Raw genomic sequence first — 18,891 nt, 5'->3', positions numbered from 1 at the left:
GTTTTCCTTCAAAATATTTTAAAAAAATTCCCACAAACATTAATTTTTTTTTTATTTAAAATTTGTGTGGATGGACTTTTAATAATATTTTAAATATTTTTTTAAAAAATTATTCAAAAATTTTAAAGTTAAAGAATGTTTCGTTTCAACAAAGATTAAAACAATTTATAAAATTAAAATATGTGAACTTATTTTACATAAACTAAAAAAAAAAATTCGAATTTTATAAAACTAAAAATTATTTATCACTAAAAATATATAAAAATTGATGTCAATTTTAAGCCACATTTCCTTGATCAATTTACTCAATAATTTTTATTATAAAAAAATAAATTTTTATAATTTGATTATCTTTATAACTTATCTATAAAAGTTTGTGCAAATCTTAAAAATCTAAAAGCATGGTTAACTTAGTCCACTATTTTCATCGTAAAAATACATGTAATTTGATTATCTCGACCTTTATATCTTACGTGTAAAAGTTATATAAAAATTGATGTCAATCTTAGACAATATTTAAAGCTTAAACAATCTATTACTCAATAATTAAAAATCCTAACGATGTGATGCATTAGGTACTAAACAAAAATGATATTACATTTTTTGTGTTATTGGTTGTGCTCATCCCCTTTCTGCATCTCTCCTTTTCTTTTGTTTCATTTTTCTTTTCTTCACTCTAGAATCACCTCTATAAATTCTTTTTTCTCATTTTTTTTCTTTTTATTTAAATATGTAATTTACACACATATTTGACTTTTCTTTTGTGTTTTTCGTGATTTTGTCATCTTAATATGACGTTGTTTTTGTTCATCGTATGAATTCAATATTTTTTATTTTCATTTTGATGCGATGTTCGATGGATTTAAATTGACTAATCAACTTCGATCAAATACAAATACAAAATAAATTAATAATTTTGGCGTCTTCAATATTACTATTACGAACACATAAATATTTCGGACATTTCAATTTTATCATATTTATAAATTTTATTACATTTATAAATTTTATTACATTTATAAATATTTTTCTGTTTAATGCTATTAATTTAGAAGCTGTGAGTTTTATTTAGTTGTAAAGTGTTCTTTTTCTCAAGATATTTCACAAACTCTATAAAATATCAGGTTCCCACGAGATAAAGATATTTATTTATATTTCTACATCGGCGATTAGTACTTTATGTAGACAATGACTAAATTGACCAGTTATAATAAAAGAGAGAACCAACAAAATAGCATTTTGTTTTTTCTTAATACTTCATAGATATTTTTGCAAACATGTGAACATTAATTTCTGAGAAAATTAGAACAACAAGTATTGAGAAAAAAACAAGCTCAACATTGAAAAGAGATTAAGCCTGGAAGTTATTTGTAAAGATAAATTATATTCAAGATAAAAACCTAATAATGTTCAGCATATATATAAAAGATGATAAAAAAAAAAACTCTTTTCTCTGCTCTATACACCTTTAAATGTTTCTATACATTAGAACTGACAAAAAATAACAAACTAATACAAAATTAAATATATTTGAGGACCAACCTAGTAAAACTATAGTAAAAAAATTTATGAACCCCCCTAATGAGTTATATAACTTATTGACCCCTATATGTGAATTCATGAAGTCTTCTAAGCCTTTACTTTATGCAGAACTTGGGTCTTCAAGGCTTGTTGAAGTATTCTCAGACTTGTCATTACTAATAGAAGTATTCCAGTTTTCCCATTCCATAACCTCTCTACCGTATCTAAGCGCTTCATCGATCGTATCGGGTTCTAATCCAGTAACCAAAGAAACGAATAGGATTCTATCAGTAATAGAATGGAACAATCTCTTAAACTTGACAGCAATATATTGAAAAGCACTTTGAGCTAATGAAGGCATGGTTCCACTGTTACCAAATTTATTTTGATTGTGACTTATAACTGGTTTGAAGTCACAAAACCATTCACACCTTGTTAGTGGAACATGTGCAATCTTTTCCTCAAGAAGATCAAATTTTGTTAGTATTAAAAGGAACTTCTTCTTCTTGAAAGTTGGATGAGCAATGATGTTTTCAAATAGGTTTTTTGATGCTAACATTTTGTTTGTGGAAACTCCTTTGGTGTCTATAATGCAGTCATCATAGTCAGTTAAGGAGACTGAGAACAAAACAACATCTGTGTCTTCAAACATCTCCAACCACTTGCACTTTTCTCCAAGGCATGTAGGGTGTACTCTGATTAGTTGGTATCTGTAAGTGGAACAAAAAATGGGGGTAAGAAAGGGGTTAGAACAGCAAACCCGGCTTTAAAGAAAACAGATAAATACACAAAGTTTGGTCAATTGTGCCTATGTCTGAAAGGAGAGTGACTGCTAAAGTTTTCTATTATGCAATGCTTAGAGTTACAAAGTTCAAATATGTATGCCTACTAATATGAGTCATATTCGACGAAATAAGTTCACAAATGATAGCATGTGCACGGAAAACTTAATTTAAACTGTTTGTATCAAATAGATGCTATTTTATGGCATATCAAACAAATGAAACAAGACTATTCAAATTTGATGGCCTTATTTATACTGAGATCATGAAAATGTAAGGCCTTTTTATTGAGCATCTTTTTCAAATGTAGAGGTGTACACACTTCAGATAGAAAGATGTGTTCAGTGTTTGATACTCAGTCTCAAACACTAGTTACATTCAATCGCTTTCATTTTCTTAAATTATTATTGGTGTCTAGGTATCAGTGTCATTGTTGTATTCTTTGTCTGTGTCAGTGTTTCATAGATTATTATTTAATCAAATAATGACACTTGAAAATGTGTGCATGGTTGCCAAATTGTTCCATTATCAAATCTTAGTGGTATTAGCAAGTTTTCACTTTGAACAAAAAATAGGCTTTAATCCAGCACTTAAAGGCTGAAACATATTTATGGTTATGGAATAATTAAAAATTAACAAGTATTTATGTGAAAAACAAAAATACATGAAATGACAAAGCAGACCTTAGAGAAGAATCATGTTGATACTCAGGATGCAAACACTCTTCTCTGCTTGACTTGGGAAATGAAAAATCCATTGATGTGAGGTTGTTGGATAATGACATCCCCTCAGCATACAAGATGTCCATATCAGAAGGCTGGTAATCTACCTTTGAAATTTCAATAGCCTACAAACAGAGAGATATTAATCAGAATATTTATATACCTACCACATTCATGGCAGAATAATATATATAAATATGAAGTATTGATAATACACATTCACTGTTGAACAAATTCTAAATGATGTGAACAAAATTGATTCTCAAAGTATAGAATTGATTTTGACATATTTGGAAGTGGTCAAGTAAAATTTATTTTGACTACAGAATTGATGCTAACTTGAAGTTAGAATTTGAAGTTTTTGACACTAGAATTGATTTTTAACCTCAAATTTATTGTTCAACTTGCTTTTATATGAATGTATCTAAACATGAATCACTTTACATTAAACTCACTTTAAGCCATAATCAATTTTACAAAATCAATTTCTAGAATAATCATAGTATATTCTTACCCTGTCTAGAAAATAGTTAGCACTTCTAGGTAGCATTTTTAGTTCATTTCTCCTATTGTACGTCGCCTTAATAGCCTCATCCCTCCACAAATACTCTACCATTGGTCCATATTCGCGTATAGCGGCCGGAAATATTGCATCCAAGTTACCAGACAACATGCATTTCAGTAACCAATCTGAGAAATTTTTCAGTCTTGGACCAATGGAATAGGGTGTTGTATCAACATGTTCACTAGAATTCCCTGCTGCAAAAAAGAAGTGATCGTTTCAGTGAAAGTATAAGAAAATGATACTTATACTGGCATGTAAACACTGATAATAATATAAGAAAATGAAAGTGATTGTTGTGTCAAAGTTTGATGTTGACACACATATCAGACATCAGATACGACTTTGATCTGAAGTGCTGGTGTTACATAGTTTTTGGTTAACGTTTTCTTATCCAAAGAAAACAAAACTTACCAGATGAAGTGGATTCCTGAGAAGGCCATCTTTTCCTATTTTCTACCAAAATCTCTTCTTCAAACTCTTCGCGACCCTCCAGAAGTATGCCAAGGTACGTAAACAAGTTGCTTAGAATCACCAACTTGATATTTTGAAGATCATTTTCAGAGAAAGGCGCATTATAAAGAAGCTTGGCCTAAGACAAAAGATTCAGTCTTTAATAACACAAAATTGAGGTATGAACTGAAGACATGAAGAATTATTCAGAAAAAAAGAATGAAATTCTCAATAAGTCACCAACCTGTTTAAATATAGTACATGCTCCAGAATTGACAGAACCAAGAAGTAGAAATTTTCGTAGTACATTTTTGTTACAAAGGCTTAGTTTGTTAGCTGTTTCACCTTCATCATTAGAAGTCACAGATTTTGAGGGAACTGGCAGTGAGAAAATAGCACAAGCAACCTTTGTTCCAATCTGCAAAAAGGAAAAAGCTTTGTCTTAACCATCTAGTTTCTTAAGGAAAATTGCTCTGGTAATTCGGTGTTTGGCCGAGGGGTAATTAAGTAAAGTACAGTCAAGGATTGTTTTAGCAAGTATTTGAACTCGGGTTCTCACGATCGATATGTCCTTAACTGAAGCTCATAGCTAATGATGAGTCATTGCTACAATAAAAACTAAACAAAAAGAAAACATGTATCACAACAATGATCACCTTGTCCCATATGCGCCCTCTATCGTTCTTTTGTCCCTCTTCGCGGTATGATCCATCAGCATTCACCCAAAAGTTTGGAGTCCCTTCACATGGTACTCCTGCCATCTGCAACAACCAAGTTATTTACATTATTGGTTTAACTTTAGCAATCTCAACAATAACAAAAAAGGACACTGTCCAACACAACAACAACCTTTAGTATCAACAGCTCTTTTTTGGTAATCTCACGATCATTTATCGTGACGTTTGTGTTTCCATTGCTTGCATTTCTGTCCAAGCGGCCGCCTACGTCCAACCGGGGGCTGATAATTTGGCAAGGTGGTTGACCTATCTGTATAATCAAGCATTTCAGGTCAGCGTTCGGATAAACGGTTTAGTTAAGTGTTTATTCAGTAAACACTTGTCATATAAGAGCTTATGAATAAGGTGTTTCCACAATCAAAGCAAGAATAAGAATAACCTCTGCACAAAGTCTACATAAACTATCTTAAGAATCTTATCAAAATAAGTCAAAAAGCCATATTATATATTAATTTCATATGTTCTTGTATACAATTCCAAAATATAATAAAAGTCCAAAAATATCTCCCAAATCCTAGCTAGAGGTAACAAGTGAATCCTCTCATGTTAATCATGTCACAATTTCATGTCCATATCTATGTTAATCATGTGTTCAAATTTATTAAAGTATATAAAGAGAGAGATATAATCACAAAATATTGGTGTAAATAAATTTTTAATATAACAAAATGCATTCCACTAAAGGATTTAGCTGAGTTATGATTTTTCACCTTTCCCCAAAATCCAGAAGCTTTGTCATACCAATAAGATCCTGGTTTAAGCTGTTTAGGAGGGTTTCTACAGTTAAGTAACAACTTAAGCTGTTCTCTATTAAGAGGTTGCAAGTTCACTTGAACAAGATTTGATGGCATTTGATTAGCTTCACAAACCCTTTCATCATTCATCACTTGATCTACAATAGTCTCAGACAACAACTTTTTAAGCATCTTAGAACACTTTCCAAGCTTCCTTCTTTTATTCTCATCAATTCCATAACCAATGCAATCAACACATTTCCTTCCTTGAGGCATAGATCCCATTGCTCTTATCACACAGTTTCTACAATACTTTGCACTACAAACAATACAAACCTCTTTCTCAGTTAAACTATTTCCTCTAAGACACTTATAACAAGACCCTTTTTTCCCTGGTCTAATTGCATGTGGCTTCAAAGGTACACTTCCACTTCCAACATTGTGAGAATAAATAAACTCACAACTTTCAGTTTCTGCCATGTAATTCGATTCGGGGTCGCGAAATGTGACCGCAGAAGGACGTTTAACATGTTTTGTTGTTCTAAGTGTTTCACTTTCATCACTATTGTGTTGTTCATCATCTTCATTTATTGAACAAATCTCAGAACAACCAAAACTAGAGTTTGAACTTGACTCTATGGAAACATCACAAACTATTCTAGATGATGCTAAATCACTAGTTCTACTCTCATTCACATCAAAATCACTTTTTGATGGTTCAATTTCAACTACATGAGGTTCCAAATTTGGATAAACAGTAGAATCTGATGTGTTTTTTTTATGCTTTTGTCTGTGTTTGTTTTTGTGATGAAGTTTACCAATTGGCACAGAGAAATCATTATCGTTATCATTCTCATGAACTATGGGTGCAATTGGAATTTGATCAATTTTGAAAACAGGAATTTCAGGAATTGAATGATCAAGAGGAGGACCATTATATATAACAGCAAATGAATATTCATAGCTGTTACTAAGGCTATCTTCTATTTCCATTGAAGGAACAGAATAAGAAGTTTTCAATTTCCTTAGAAAAGAAACCATTTTTTTCTTCCAAAAACACACTCTAAATGGTAAACCTAATCAAAATAGCAATCATTAAACTATTTCACAAGAACACTTTTTTGAGAAAACCCATGAAGTAAAAATGGTAAATTTAACACCCCATGAATTGAAAAAGAGGAAACATAGAAATTCTCAAAACCAACCCAAAATGTCAATACCAAACCACTTCACAAGAACACTTTTTTGAGACAACCGATGAAGTAAAAAAGTTAAATTTTGCAGCCCATGAATTGAAAAACAGAAAACAAAGAAATTGTCAAAACCAACAACAAACAAGAGTGAAGAAGGAGAGGAGAAGAGAAAGAAAGATGGAAGAAGATATAATTGAGAGTATAATAAGTATGCCAAGTTGACCAAAGTGAAGTCGTTTAGAGAAAACTAAGGATTGTTTAAGTAGTGGAAGTGTTCCTAACGTTTGACTAATTTTGAATGGAAACTATGAGGAAAAGGCATAGTGAGTAGCATAGAATGTTTCAAATATAACGTGTTTCAATTTCCATTTGAAAAAAAACAAATGGTGAGACATGTGTATGAGTGATGCATTCTTAAACGTGTCCTTGCTTTATTGTGTTTTCATTTTATATATGCTGAATTTTGTAATGGCGTTGGAAGGTGGGAATTATTATTACCCAAATACTTGGTCAAAATACTATTTAACATGAAAAATTAAAATCTTGATCTTTTAATTTTTTTTTTTTTGTGTGGAAAAATGATGTCTTTAATTCAAGAGTGGGGTAGTCATTTGATGAAGTTTTACAACAAGAAAACAAAAGTCAATTATTGTAGGTAATGACAGTTTTCTTATAGTGACTATTACTTGCAATTTTTATTCCTTTAGTTTGCTTAATAGATGAATCAAAGTGGACCTAAATTCCTGAGTGAAGAAGTGTTAATGTGGCAATTTTGAGGTGATGATGATGGTTATTGTTTTTTTTTTTTATGGGAGTGGTGTTTTGCATACATTCTGATAATCAATTAAGTTTGTCTTAAAGTGGAAATTTTGAAATTAGAACAAAGTGTACATTTGCTTTGTACCATGTGTGTTTTTGTAAGACGTTCCCTGAGTTTCTAGAAGAAATCTGATAGAAATATGAGCAGGTGACATAGATCATTGTCTAATCTCATACGTGGATACTTAATGATGGGTGATAATTATTTTCATCGTGTGGCTGAGATTGTGATATAATTTATATTGTCTGGTCTTGTGAAGAGGTACAGGTGAATTTTAATGGCCACTCATCTCGGATTTCCTTTGATTATATTGTTATGTCTCGGTTTGAAAATCTTCTATGATTACATGCAAGTTGAATCAGGTTAGCTTGAGTCTGATCCATAATAATAGAATGTTTTATTTCCTTTATTTCTAAATTTAAAATTATCGTTTTTAAATTTAAGATTTTAAACAATTTTTTGCACAAATTAATTTGGAATTTATTTTTATTGATGTATCTAATTGTTCAATGAGCTGACAATGCATTTGAAAATTTCCTTCATTCCTAAATCTAAAAATACAGTCCTTAATTTTATGACTTTAGCAATTTTTTGCACCAATTATTTTGGAGTTTATTTTTATTGATGTATCTAAATGGTTAATAAGTTGAAAATGCATTTGTAAATTATTGACGCGTCAAATTGCCAAGTCATAGTCACCATAATCAGTATCAGCACTGAGGATTTATGGTGTGGGTCGCATAGAGTCTTAAACTTTTAGGGGCATTAAAAAATAGTTGTATAGTATAAAAATATCATATAGAAAAGAAAATGAAGTGTAATTGTAAAAATCCGTAATTTTAAAAATTAGAAGACTGCATTTTTGGATTTTAAAATTAAAAGACAAAAATCTTGAATCAAACTAAAAGTATATTTAGACATGTTATTCTATATGTGTTGAAATATAAATTTTGCAATGATATTGTTTAGAAAGGTTATTTTGTATTTTGTGGTTGAAAAGTGTAAAAATTCAATGTGACCGAGTTAATTTACACGCAGGTGGGCCATAGCAAGTAGCCAGTACGTAGTTTTCATTTTGTCAAAGCGAGAAATGAAATTGTGAGCAAAATTGTCTCCTTATTATGCAACGTCACAAGAGTCATCATATTTTAAGAAGCTGACATTTATATTACATATTTAGTAATGGTCATTGGGAAAAACATCATCAAATAGAGAAATTAGACAAATTAATTTGACTTAGAGTTTTGACTTTTGAGGGCGTAACATAAAATATATATACTAATTCTTTTAAAATTTGAAAAATATAAATAAATAGGATATTTTATAAAAATAGTTAAACAAACATTTAAAAGTTATATTTTATGCACCTATGTTTATCTTAAATTTTGAATATGAAAACTATGTTAAAAGTATTTGGTCTATATAATATCGGATAATTATGTATTTTGATCATAAAGTTTTATATAAATACGAAGAAATCATCTGGATCAATTCAATGTAATATAAATTAATATTGTCTATAAATCAGATAATACAATTTAATCATTTGATTTAGTCATATGATTTGGTCAATAAATAACTTAATAAATTATTCAGTCATCTCGAATTAAATTTTAAAATATTGATTACACAAGAGCCAATAATCCGAACTCAATTAATAAATTAGTTACTTACTTAGTTTTGACCGAGACAAGGTTGACTGATTGTGGCTACAATAATTCTACATTTTCTTAGACTGATTCTATATGAATAAGTCTACCATGTATTAGAATTGTTTCACAATTTTATTGTTAATACAGAGGTTTCTATATGAATAATTCTAAATTTTATTGTTATTACAAAGGTTTCTTACCAAAAAGTTTTTTGTAAAAAAGTTAAAAATATATTAATAACTCATATATATTAAAAATCAATTACTAAAAATTATGTACCAAAAAGATCAATTAAAAAATTAAAAATAAATCAAGAATGTCATTAAATTGTATTGTTCATTATAAGTGCAACCTTTTCTTTTCTGTCAAGAAATATTAAAAGAGTCTTGTTCATAGCAACATCATAGAGAATCAGAAAGAAAAGGAAAATATAAACGGTCTGAAAGCTAGAACTCACGATGTATTTTCTTTTAATGTTTTCAAATTTAATTATAAAATTTGATATGTAGTTAATTGTCCTTGTAAAATAATTTTAAATTAAATGTAAATTATGGGTGTAATTATTTTGATTTAAAATAAATTAGCAAACATTTTTTTACTACAATTTTAAAATAGATTATTAAAATATTTACCTAAAGTTCTTTCTTGAGTACTAGCTCAACTCACAAATATTGATATTGCTAATCCAAAATTTCACATTTGTGTAAGTTAATTATGCTGAAATTTATCATCTCTTCTAAGATAAAAAAAAAAAAATTACCTAAAGTTCTATTCAATACATATTTTAGGACGAATGCAACATTAAATTTATATAGAGAAGACATAATAATAATCTAATAATATAAAGTAGTATGTACATTAAACAATGTTGTCCACTTGCAATATGAACATCTACAACAGACTTAGAATCGTCAATAGATAGAAAATCTTTGGTTACTAAATATTTATAACCAAAGAAAATATGTTTGAGAAGAAAAACCTATCCGAAAAGAAAATAAATCATTGAAAAAGAAGACACCAAATTAGAAATAATTTTGACAATTTTATTAATTTAAAAAAATTTCAACTTTTATTTAAAAGAATTAAATACAATTCTCAATTGGTTGTGGTCTTGAAGGACATATTTTTTCGAAATAGTTAACCAACCACATCTTGTGTCTTGGGTAAAATGTAATCACTACGCAAAAAAATCTATTTTACAGCGCTTTTTTAAGTCATTTACATCGCTTTTTCAAAAAAAATAAGGGTTGTAGTATCTAGCACTGTAAAAAGATACAACAACGAATTTTAAAAAATAAAAAAACGCTATAAAATAGGTAGATATATTGCACGCTTGTTAAACTCATTTTACAGCACTTTTTGGAAAAAACGTTGTAAAAGGTGCATTCAAGAGATGCATTATTATGCACCTTTTAGAGCGCTTTTTGGAAAAAGCGATGTAAAAGGTGCATTCAATAGGTGCATTATTATGCACCTTTTAGAGCGCTTTTTGGAAAAAGCGCTGTAAAAGGTGCATTCAATAGGTGCATTATTATGCACCTTTTAGAGCGCTTTTTGGAAAAAGCGTTGTAAAAGGTGTATTCAATAGATGCATTATTATGCACCTTTTAGACCGCTTTTTGGAAAAAGTGATGTAAAAGACGCATTCAATAGATGCATTATTATGCACCTTTTAGAGCGCTTTTTAGAAAAAGCGTTGTAAAAGATGCATTCAAAATATGCATTATTATGCACCTTTTAGAACGTTTTTTGGAAAAAGGTGCATTCAATAGATGCATTATTATGCACCTATTACAACGTTTTTTCAAAAAAGTACTGTAAGAGGTGCATTCTTATTTTAGTTTTATTAAAAAACGCTATAAATGGAATTTTTAAAAAGCGTTTTTTGGTTTTTTATGGCATTTTTTAAAAAAGCGTTGTCTTTTAATTTTTTTTCCAAAATCATTTTCATCCAGAATCAGTTCAAAATAAGTACACAACAACAGAGCTATATAACTTTATAATTTAACTTTATAACTTTACATATTTACACAATCAGTTCACAACATATTCATATACATATTCACATATTGACAGCATCACAAAACTATATACATATTCATATAACTACATATTCATAAATTTTCAAATGTGCCTTATTCATATACATATAACTATCAGAACTACACATAACATAACTACCATATATTCATATAACTATCCATTGCAGCATGTCATTTCCCAGCAAATCAAATAATTTTCATTTCAATCACATACTGACACCAATCTTCCTTTATTTCAATTAGATCTCTTTCAGAGTATGTTGGACTGGAATTGTCAAAGTATTGTGCGATATAAAAATTGAACATAAATAAGTTAGAATCAAATATATACATAGTTTATATATGAAAATCAAATAATGAAAATACCGTACCGTTTCTGGGATTATAGTTTGATTCATATCAACAATCTCCTTCATGAATCACAATATATAGTACTCACAATCGATGTTGTTAGTTTGACGATGACACTATAAAATAAAACATGTAAGTCAATAAATATTTATGCATTGATTGTAAATGAAATTTTAAAGACATATATTTCAAACCTTTTATTGGAATCCATGTGATGTTATTTGACTTTTGCTTCGACACTGTAGCACATCTTTAAGCTCGAAAAACTTGTAAAGCACTATCGAATAAATAAATGTGACATACAACAACAAAAATTTGGTTGGCAGTTTTGTTTACACAACTAATAAATTAAGATCTCATAAATTAAAAAAGATATAAATAAAGAATATATAATTACGTATCCTGAATTATATGGTGCAAGGAACAACTTATCCTTCTCTCTATTTCCTAATAGGATATCTACAATGTATTTCTTTACATTCACTGGATCGAGTTTAAACATAGAAAGCTTATGCGGAGACAAGAATGAAAATTTCAAATTAGATTAATTACCAATAAATTAAATTAATTATCAATAAATACAATTAAAGGTAATTTTTACCTAATGTATAAACTTATGACAGTAGCACTCAGCTCCTTATGGTTGAGAGGTTTGTATATGTGCTCTTTTTCAAGTAGTTCTTCATACTCATCTCCTAATATAGCTTTATCCATGTTTATAATGCGTGAATCATTGTTTCTGCCCCAATTCGTTTTTACCTGTATGTCAAGACACGACCCATATCGAGCAAGGCATGGCTGACTTATTTTAGGAGCAGAAGCAACAACTGATTTTTCCCGATCCAGTTTTTGAGCAGCAACTTTGGCAGCTTTATTACCCTCCAGCTTTTGAAGTATGCCAACTTTATTACCCTCCAATTTTTGAAGTTTGTCGGCTTTATTTTTACCACGAACATCCAGTTGTGGTGCGACAATTGGTTTATTCTGGCAGCTGGTTTGATGTGTGGGTGGTTTATTGGATTGAATTTGAAAAAATGAGGTTAATTAGTTTTTTAGTTTATTGAATCTGAAAACATGATAAACCTTACAGAATAAATGTGACAAACCTTTTCCGGCGATTTGACTGACTCATTTTTGTGAATCTTCTTATCATTCCCTTTAGACTTTGTTTGAATCTAAATAAATGTGAAATTAAAGTTAACAGTGAAAAAAATCAGCAATTAAATATAATCAATCATAATCATATATCGTGCAATTAAATATACATATCAATTAAACATACATTTCAATTAATTAAACATACCTTATTAAGGGCAACAAGATGTGTGGGCCATGCCACGTAACTACCAATTGCTTCACCCAAATAATTCATATTTGCATCGTTGTCTGGTATAGGCAACAGTGCATTTGGTTCCAAAGCAATAACTGGTGAAACTTTGACATGATCCACAGGGATCGGTGTGTTGTGCAATACTTCTCCCAAAGTATTGTACAATGTTCCTTTTCCGACCTTGCGATGAGTAGGGGAGGATAAGTACAGCACGCAAGGAGTGACACCCTAAATCGATGGTTAATACATAAGTATGTGAAACAACTAGGTTGAATGAATTTCTTGTTTTATTAAGTAATTAATTACCTCGAGAAGACTTTTGAGACCAATGTTGCAACTCACGTTTTCACTCTCCATTTGTATTTCATGTTGGAGCTGATCCAAAAGTTGCTTGTCTTTATTCGTCTTCACCAAGAGTGCCACTTGCTCTGATATGAATTTAAGCTTCTCTAATACTTCCTCATTAGATGGATTTTGGTGCTTCTCTTGTGAAAAATAGCTTTTAGGAGTTACGTCAAATCCTTTCACCCTCACGCGACCGGAATATTCAGGAACATTAAAAACTTTATCGAGAATATCCCTGCAACTAGATTTGTTGTCCTCTTGATTTTCTGAACTTTGTTCGAGATTCTCCTAAAATACACGTAGGATTAAAAAGATAAGTTCAATATCATTTTTAAAATACAATATTAAAAAAATATTAAAGTGATAGTATACTTACGCAAAATTCTACTACTTTTTGAACATTTTCGTTATCAACCACTCCATCTTTATTTATACGAGCTTCCTTTCACAAGATATGACGACCCAACGGTTGATCGGATTGGGTGTCTTGTAGCTATTCGTTAAGATCATAAACAAAATATTAGTTAGAAACTGCAATTTATAATGTACCACATTATATAAAAGTGATGTTTAATTACTTACAAGTTTTTGCTCTAGACGTGCATATCCCATACGAGATTTTTTGTATGCGTGCGTCAGATTTTTTTCCCTCTCGTGATTTGCCTTACTTATATTCTATATAAAAAAAATAACATCGTGTAAAAATTTAAAATACGCTATGAATATGAATAATAAAACACAAATGCTAATAAATTAATCACTTATCACAAACGCGAGGTCTGAACGTTTTGCTACAAATGCGCTTCATTCTTCATTTGATATATAATGTTTATATATTTTTGGAGCTTCAGCATTCATATTTCCTTTACGATCTTTTAGATAGCAATTTGAGAGGTGAGATCTAAAACCTCAGTGTATTTTCCCGGCAACTCTCAACACGCAAGCCTTTCTCACCTTGTCAACAGCAAAAGCAGTTTGCAAATGAAATAAAGATATAGCTTGAGTAAAGTATTTCAATGGAAAAAATTATAAGTAACAAAAAAGTGGATCAAAAAAGTTATTTGTATATCATTCCACAGTATATCTTTCGCATCCTTCAACGCCTTATCTCTCCAATCGTCAATTATGATAAGGATATTCTGACGAACAAAAGCCCCAATATAACTTATAAACATGGAACTGTTGGGGTCAATTGGCTGACCACTCTCATTCCATCCAACCTAATAAACTCATATAGTAAGTACATGCTTTTAAAAAAGATAAAAAATAAACAGCAAACAAAGTATAGTATACCTCAAATTTTATGCCACTACTCCTTGCTTTTATGACATTTTGCATGATGGTTGTACCACGTTTGACTTCATTTTCATAAGTCTTAGGGTTGACAACTTCCTTATTTTGACGATCTAAATCCTTGTTGGTATCCATTTATCTACAATAAGTTCAACATGCAGTTCAGTATAACTTCAACAAGTTCAACATGTAGTAGTCTAAGTACATAACGATATAAGTTCAACATGCATTTTAGTGACAACAAAAAATTAATAAATACAATACCTGAATAGTGACAAGAAATACGTAGGGTTCGTAGGAGAAGGAACACCGAGAATGCGCAGAAATACGAACGGTTCGTAGGACAGAGTATGGTTCGCAGAAATACGTAATGAGGGTTACGTATTTCAATGAGAAGAGATGGTTCGTAGGGATAATAACACAGATGGAGATGGTTAGCAATGGAGATGATAGCGGCAATATGGTTCGTAGGGATAATAACACAGATGATAAGGTTCGCAATGAGAAGAACAATGAAGAGGAGGAGGACACTAGTGTAGTGAAGTTTACGTAATGAAGAGGAAACTGAAGCAGTTTTTACTTATATATAAAATCCTATTACAGCGCTTTTTCGAAAGAGCGCTGTAAAAAACCTCCTTATTTTATTTTTTAAAATTCTATTCCAGCGCTTTTTTAGAAGCCTTTTACAACGCTTGTACACAAGCGCTGTAATAGACCTCATTATTTTATTTTTTTAGAAGCCTTTTATAACGCTTGTTGGAAAAGCACTTTAAAAGACATCTTTGTTTCTTATGTAACAGGGCTGTATTTTTAAAAGTCTTTTATAGCGCTTGTTGAAAAAGCGCTATAAAAGACCTCCTTATTTTATTTTTAAAAGCCTTTTACAGCGCTTTAGAAACAAGCGCTTTAAAAGACCTCTTTGTTTTCTGATGTAATAGGGCTTTTTTTTTAAATGCCTTATACAACGCTTATTGCAAAAGCGTTGTAAAAGACCTTCTTATTTTATTTTTAAAAGCCTTTTACAGCGCTTTGGCAACAAGCGCTTTAAAAGACCCTTTTAACTTGGTATAAAACAAAGCTTTGTGACCTTCTTATTTTTTTTAAAGGCTTTTATAGCGCTTATGGACAAAAGCGCTGTAAAATTACAAGTTTATATTTAGTTCAGTTCAAGTAAAATACCTATATTTGGATTTTTTTTCCAAATAATTATTTAACTACCTATATATATATATCAATGCTAAATTACATGATCAGCTCATATTGGGATGATCAATTCAAGTTCAAGATAAATTCCCAGTACTCAAACAAAGCTTTTTCAAGTTCAATATAAGCCGAAAGTTAGTTATGGCAGGTCAAACTACACTTAAATTACATGAACTTAGTATGAAATACAGTTCAAGCTATAAATACTAAAATGCTCAATTTTGGCAGATCAAACAATTAAATTACACGAACTCAGTTCAGATTACATGGCTTATATAAAACAATTAAACACATTAAGATGTCCTTCTTCTTTTCCTGGTGGGATTCACATTTGTTTGTCCATTAACGATACGAAACGATGGATTAATCCAAATTCCTTCATCATGATCATCTCTAAGATATAAACCATCAACAGTTGAATCAATTTCATGTGGTAGTGATGTTGCAAATAAAAGATCATTACCAACATCTTCATCATTATTGTTATCATCACTTATTTTATTGGTCGAAGAATCTCTCTGTTCAGTTCAGTTCAGTTCAGAAAATAAATTAATCAGAACTTAGTATAAAACACTCAATTCAGATTAGAAATGACTATTAGAATCTCTCTATTCAGTTCAGTTCAGTTCAGTTCAGAAAATAAATTAATCAGAACTTAGTATAAAACACTCAATTCAGATTACATGCATATTTACAATAACACAGTTCAGATTACATGCATAGCTTATATAAAACAATTAAACATATACATTAAGATGCCCTTCTTCTTTTCCTGGTGACATTCACATTTGTTTGTCCATTTACAATACGAAACGATGGATTAATCCAAATTCCCTCATCATGATCATCTCTAAGATATAAACCATCATCAGTTGAATCAATTTCATGTGGTTGTGATGTTGCAAATAAAAGATCATTACCAACATCTTCATCATTATTGTTATCATCACTTATTTTATTGGTCGATAGGACAACATACCATTTATCATCAGCAGGATCAATGACATAAAACACTTGTTGAGCTTGCGATGCTAAAATAAAAGACTCATCTTTGTATCCCACCCTATTAAAATCGACAAGCAAGAACCCTGACTCATCAATCGGAACGCTATTATTATTATCAACCCACTTGCAACCAAATATGGGAACACGGAACATTGTGTAGTCTAACTCCCATATGCGCTCGATAACCCCAAAATATGATAGATTTGCATATATTGGGTTTTTGTCTTTTGCACTTGAAACATGCATCGCTTCAGCTACGAGAGTGACTGCGCTATTTTGCATAGTGGTTTGATCATCTTGTTCTTTGGTATAAAATGTGTAGCCATTAATTACATAACCGGTGTAAGAAAAGACATGTAAACTTGGACCATTTGCTAGCCACCTCAATCTCTTTGAAATTGATCCGGGGTCTATATCAAACTTTGACTTTACGTGATTATTTAACCATGTTATAAAACTTCGATTGTGCTCTCGAGTTATCCAGTTTTGATTCCTATTCATGTTCAAACTAGATAAATGATCCATGTGTATTGTAACATACAGTTGAATCTCATCATCATTTTGCAGAACATACAATTGTGTATGCTCCCATTATGTCCTTGATATAATCATTAATCTCTTTTCAATTATCCCTTCTCTTGATATTCTTCTCGAATGACGAAACATGGGAAATCCTATGGATTCAACATTGGACAGATATTCAGTATACAATTCAGCAGCTTCTTTGACAGTGTCTCGTTCAACAATACAACCTTCTTGTCGACTTCTACTTTTTACGTACTCTTTTAGTATTTTCATATATCGTTCTATCGGATACATCCATCTCATATAAGTTGGCCCACAAAGTTGTGTCTCCTTAACATGATGAACAGTAAGGTGAACCATTATATTAAAAAACGAGGGTGGTAAATACATTTCAAGCTCACACAAAGTAACAACAATTTCCCTCTGCAATGTCGGTAATTTCTGATGATCGATCACTTTACTACAAATTTCCCTGAAGAAGAAACATAATCTAGTTATGGTTCGTCGAACTTTTTCAGGTAAAATGGAACATATAACTATTGGTAGCAAATGCTCCATTAGAATATGACAATCATGAGTCTTCAAACCTTTTAACTTGAGGTCTTTCATACAAACTAAAATTTTAATGTTTGAAGAGTATTCTTCTGGAACTTTAACTTCGTGTAAAAACTTACATAAAACAATTTTTTCCTTTCTAGATAGAGTATGAGCGGCTAGAGGTAGATATGTGCGATTTCCTTTCTTTACGGGACCCAATTCATTTCTTATTCCCATATCGACCAAGTCCAATTTTGCATTGATGTGATCTTTAGAATTTCCTGGAACATTGAGTAACGTACCAATAACACTTTTAAATACATTTTTTTCAATATGCATCACATTGAGGAAATGTCTTATATACAATGACTTTCAATATGGCAATTCAAAGAAAATTGACTTTTTCTTCTACCCAGTTTTGACCAGCTCTCCCGCAAAAGGTTGGCCAAATTTATTGGTCAAACCTTGTACTTTTTCAAGTATTTGATATCCAGTCGGTGCTAAAGGAGCTTTACCTTCCTCTGATTTTCCATTGAATGCATTTCTCCATCCACGATACTGATGACTATAAGGTAAAAGTCTACGATGTCCAATAAATACATTCTTCTTACAATGTTTCAACCGCATCCAATTTGTACTCTCTTCACATATAGGACATGCACATTGACCTTTAATGCAACATCCTGATAAATTACCATATGCTGGAAAATCATTAATTGTGCCGAACAACATAGCCCTCAAATTGAAACATTCTTTCTTATACCCATCATAAACTTCCACACATGTCTTCCACATATTTTTTAAATCTTCAATTAAAGGATTCAAGTATACGCCAATATCATTCCCCGGTTGTTTGGGTCCAAAAAATAACAGAGACAATATCATAAACTTACGCTTCATACATAACCATGGAGGTAGGTTATAAATCAACAAAATCACAGGCCACGTGTTGTGTGAGATGCTTTGAAGACCATATGGATTTATTCCATCAGTAGAAAGTGCAAGTCGTAGATTTCTTGACTCTATCTCGAATTCAGGATACTTGTGATCAATTTTTGCCCATTGTGGAGAATTTGCAGGATGT

The 18,891-nt window shown here is 30.7% G+C and overlaps 1 protein-coding gene across 2 annotated transcripts; it reads right to left on the bottom strand.

Moving 5' to 3' along the window:
* Positions 1-1,432: 1,432 nt before the first annotated feature.
* Positions 1,433-7,120, bottom strand: LOC101489625 (extra-large guanine nucleotide-binding protein 1-like). Of its 2 annotated transcripts, none has more exons than XM_004498124.4 (8): positions 5,488-7,120; positions 4,890-5,027; positions 4,697-4,801; positions 4,285-4,458; positions 4,002-4,179; positions 3,540-3,781; positions 2,987-3,150; positions 1,433-2,231 (listed from the first exon to the last, which is right to left on the bottom strand). In XM_004498124.4, the coding sequence occupies exons 1-8, from the start codon at positions 6,550-6,552 to the stop codon at positions 1,643-1,645; spliced, it is 2,655 nt and encodes an 884-aa protein (XP_004498181.1). In that variant the 5' UTR covers positions 6,553-7,120; the 3' UTR covers positions 1,433-1,642. The 2 variants fall into 2 exon arrangements, with proteins under 2 accessions (XP_004498181.1, XP_004498180.1); XM_004498123.4 differs by having other exon boundaries at positions 3,540-3,784; positions 5,488-7,119.
* Between the last annotated feature and the right edge of the window lie 11,771 nt (positions 7,121-18,891).

This window comes from Cicer arietinum, chromosome 4 (assembly GCF_000331145.2).
Source record: "Cicer arietinum cultivar CDC Frontier isolate Library 1 chromosome 4, Cicar.CDCFrontier_v2.0, whole genome shotgun sequence".
Taxonomy (NCBI): domain Eukaryota; kingdom Viridiplantae; phylum Streptophyta; class Magnoliopsida; order Fabales; family Fabaceae; genus Cicer; species Cicer arietinum.
Note: the sequence above shows the minus strand (reverse complement) of the source record. Positions and strands in the feature narration are given on the sequence as shown.

Excerpts from the sequence above, each read along its gene's own strand:
- LOC101489625 (XM_004498123.4), bottom strand. The coding sequence starts at position 6,552 with ATGGTTTCTTTTCTAAGGAAATTGAAAACTTCTTATTCTGTTCCTTCA. Across the intron at positions 3,785-4,001 it reads TCAGGAATCCACTTCATCTG|CAGGGAATTCTAGTGAACAT; the intron begins GTAAGTTTTGTT and ends TCTTTTTTGCAG. Across the intron at positions 2,232-2,986 it reads CAACATGATTCTTCTCTAAG|ATACCAACTAATCAGAGTAC; the intron begins GTCTGCTTTGTC and ends TTCCACTTACAG.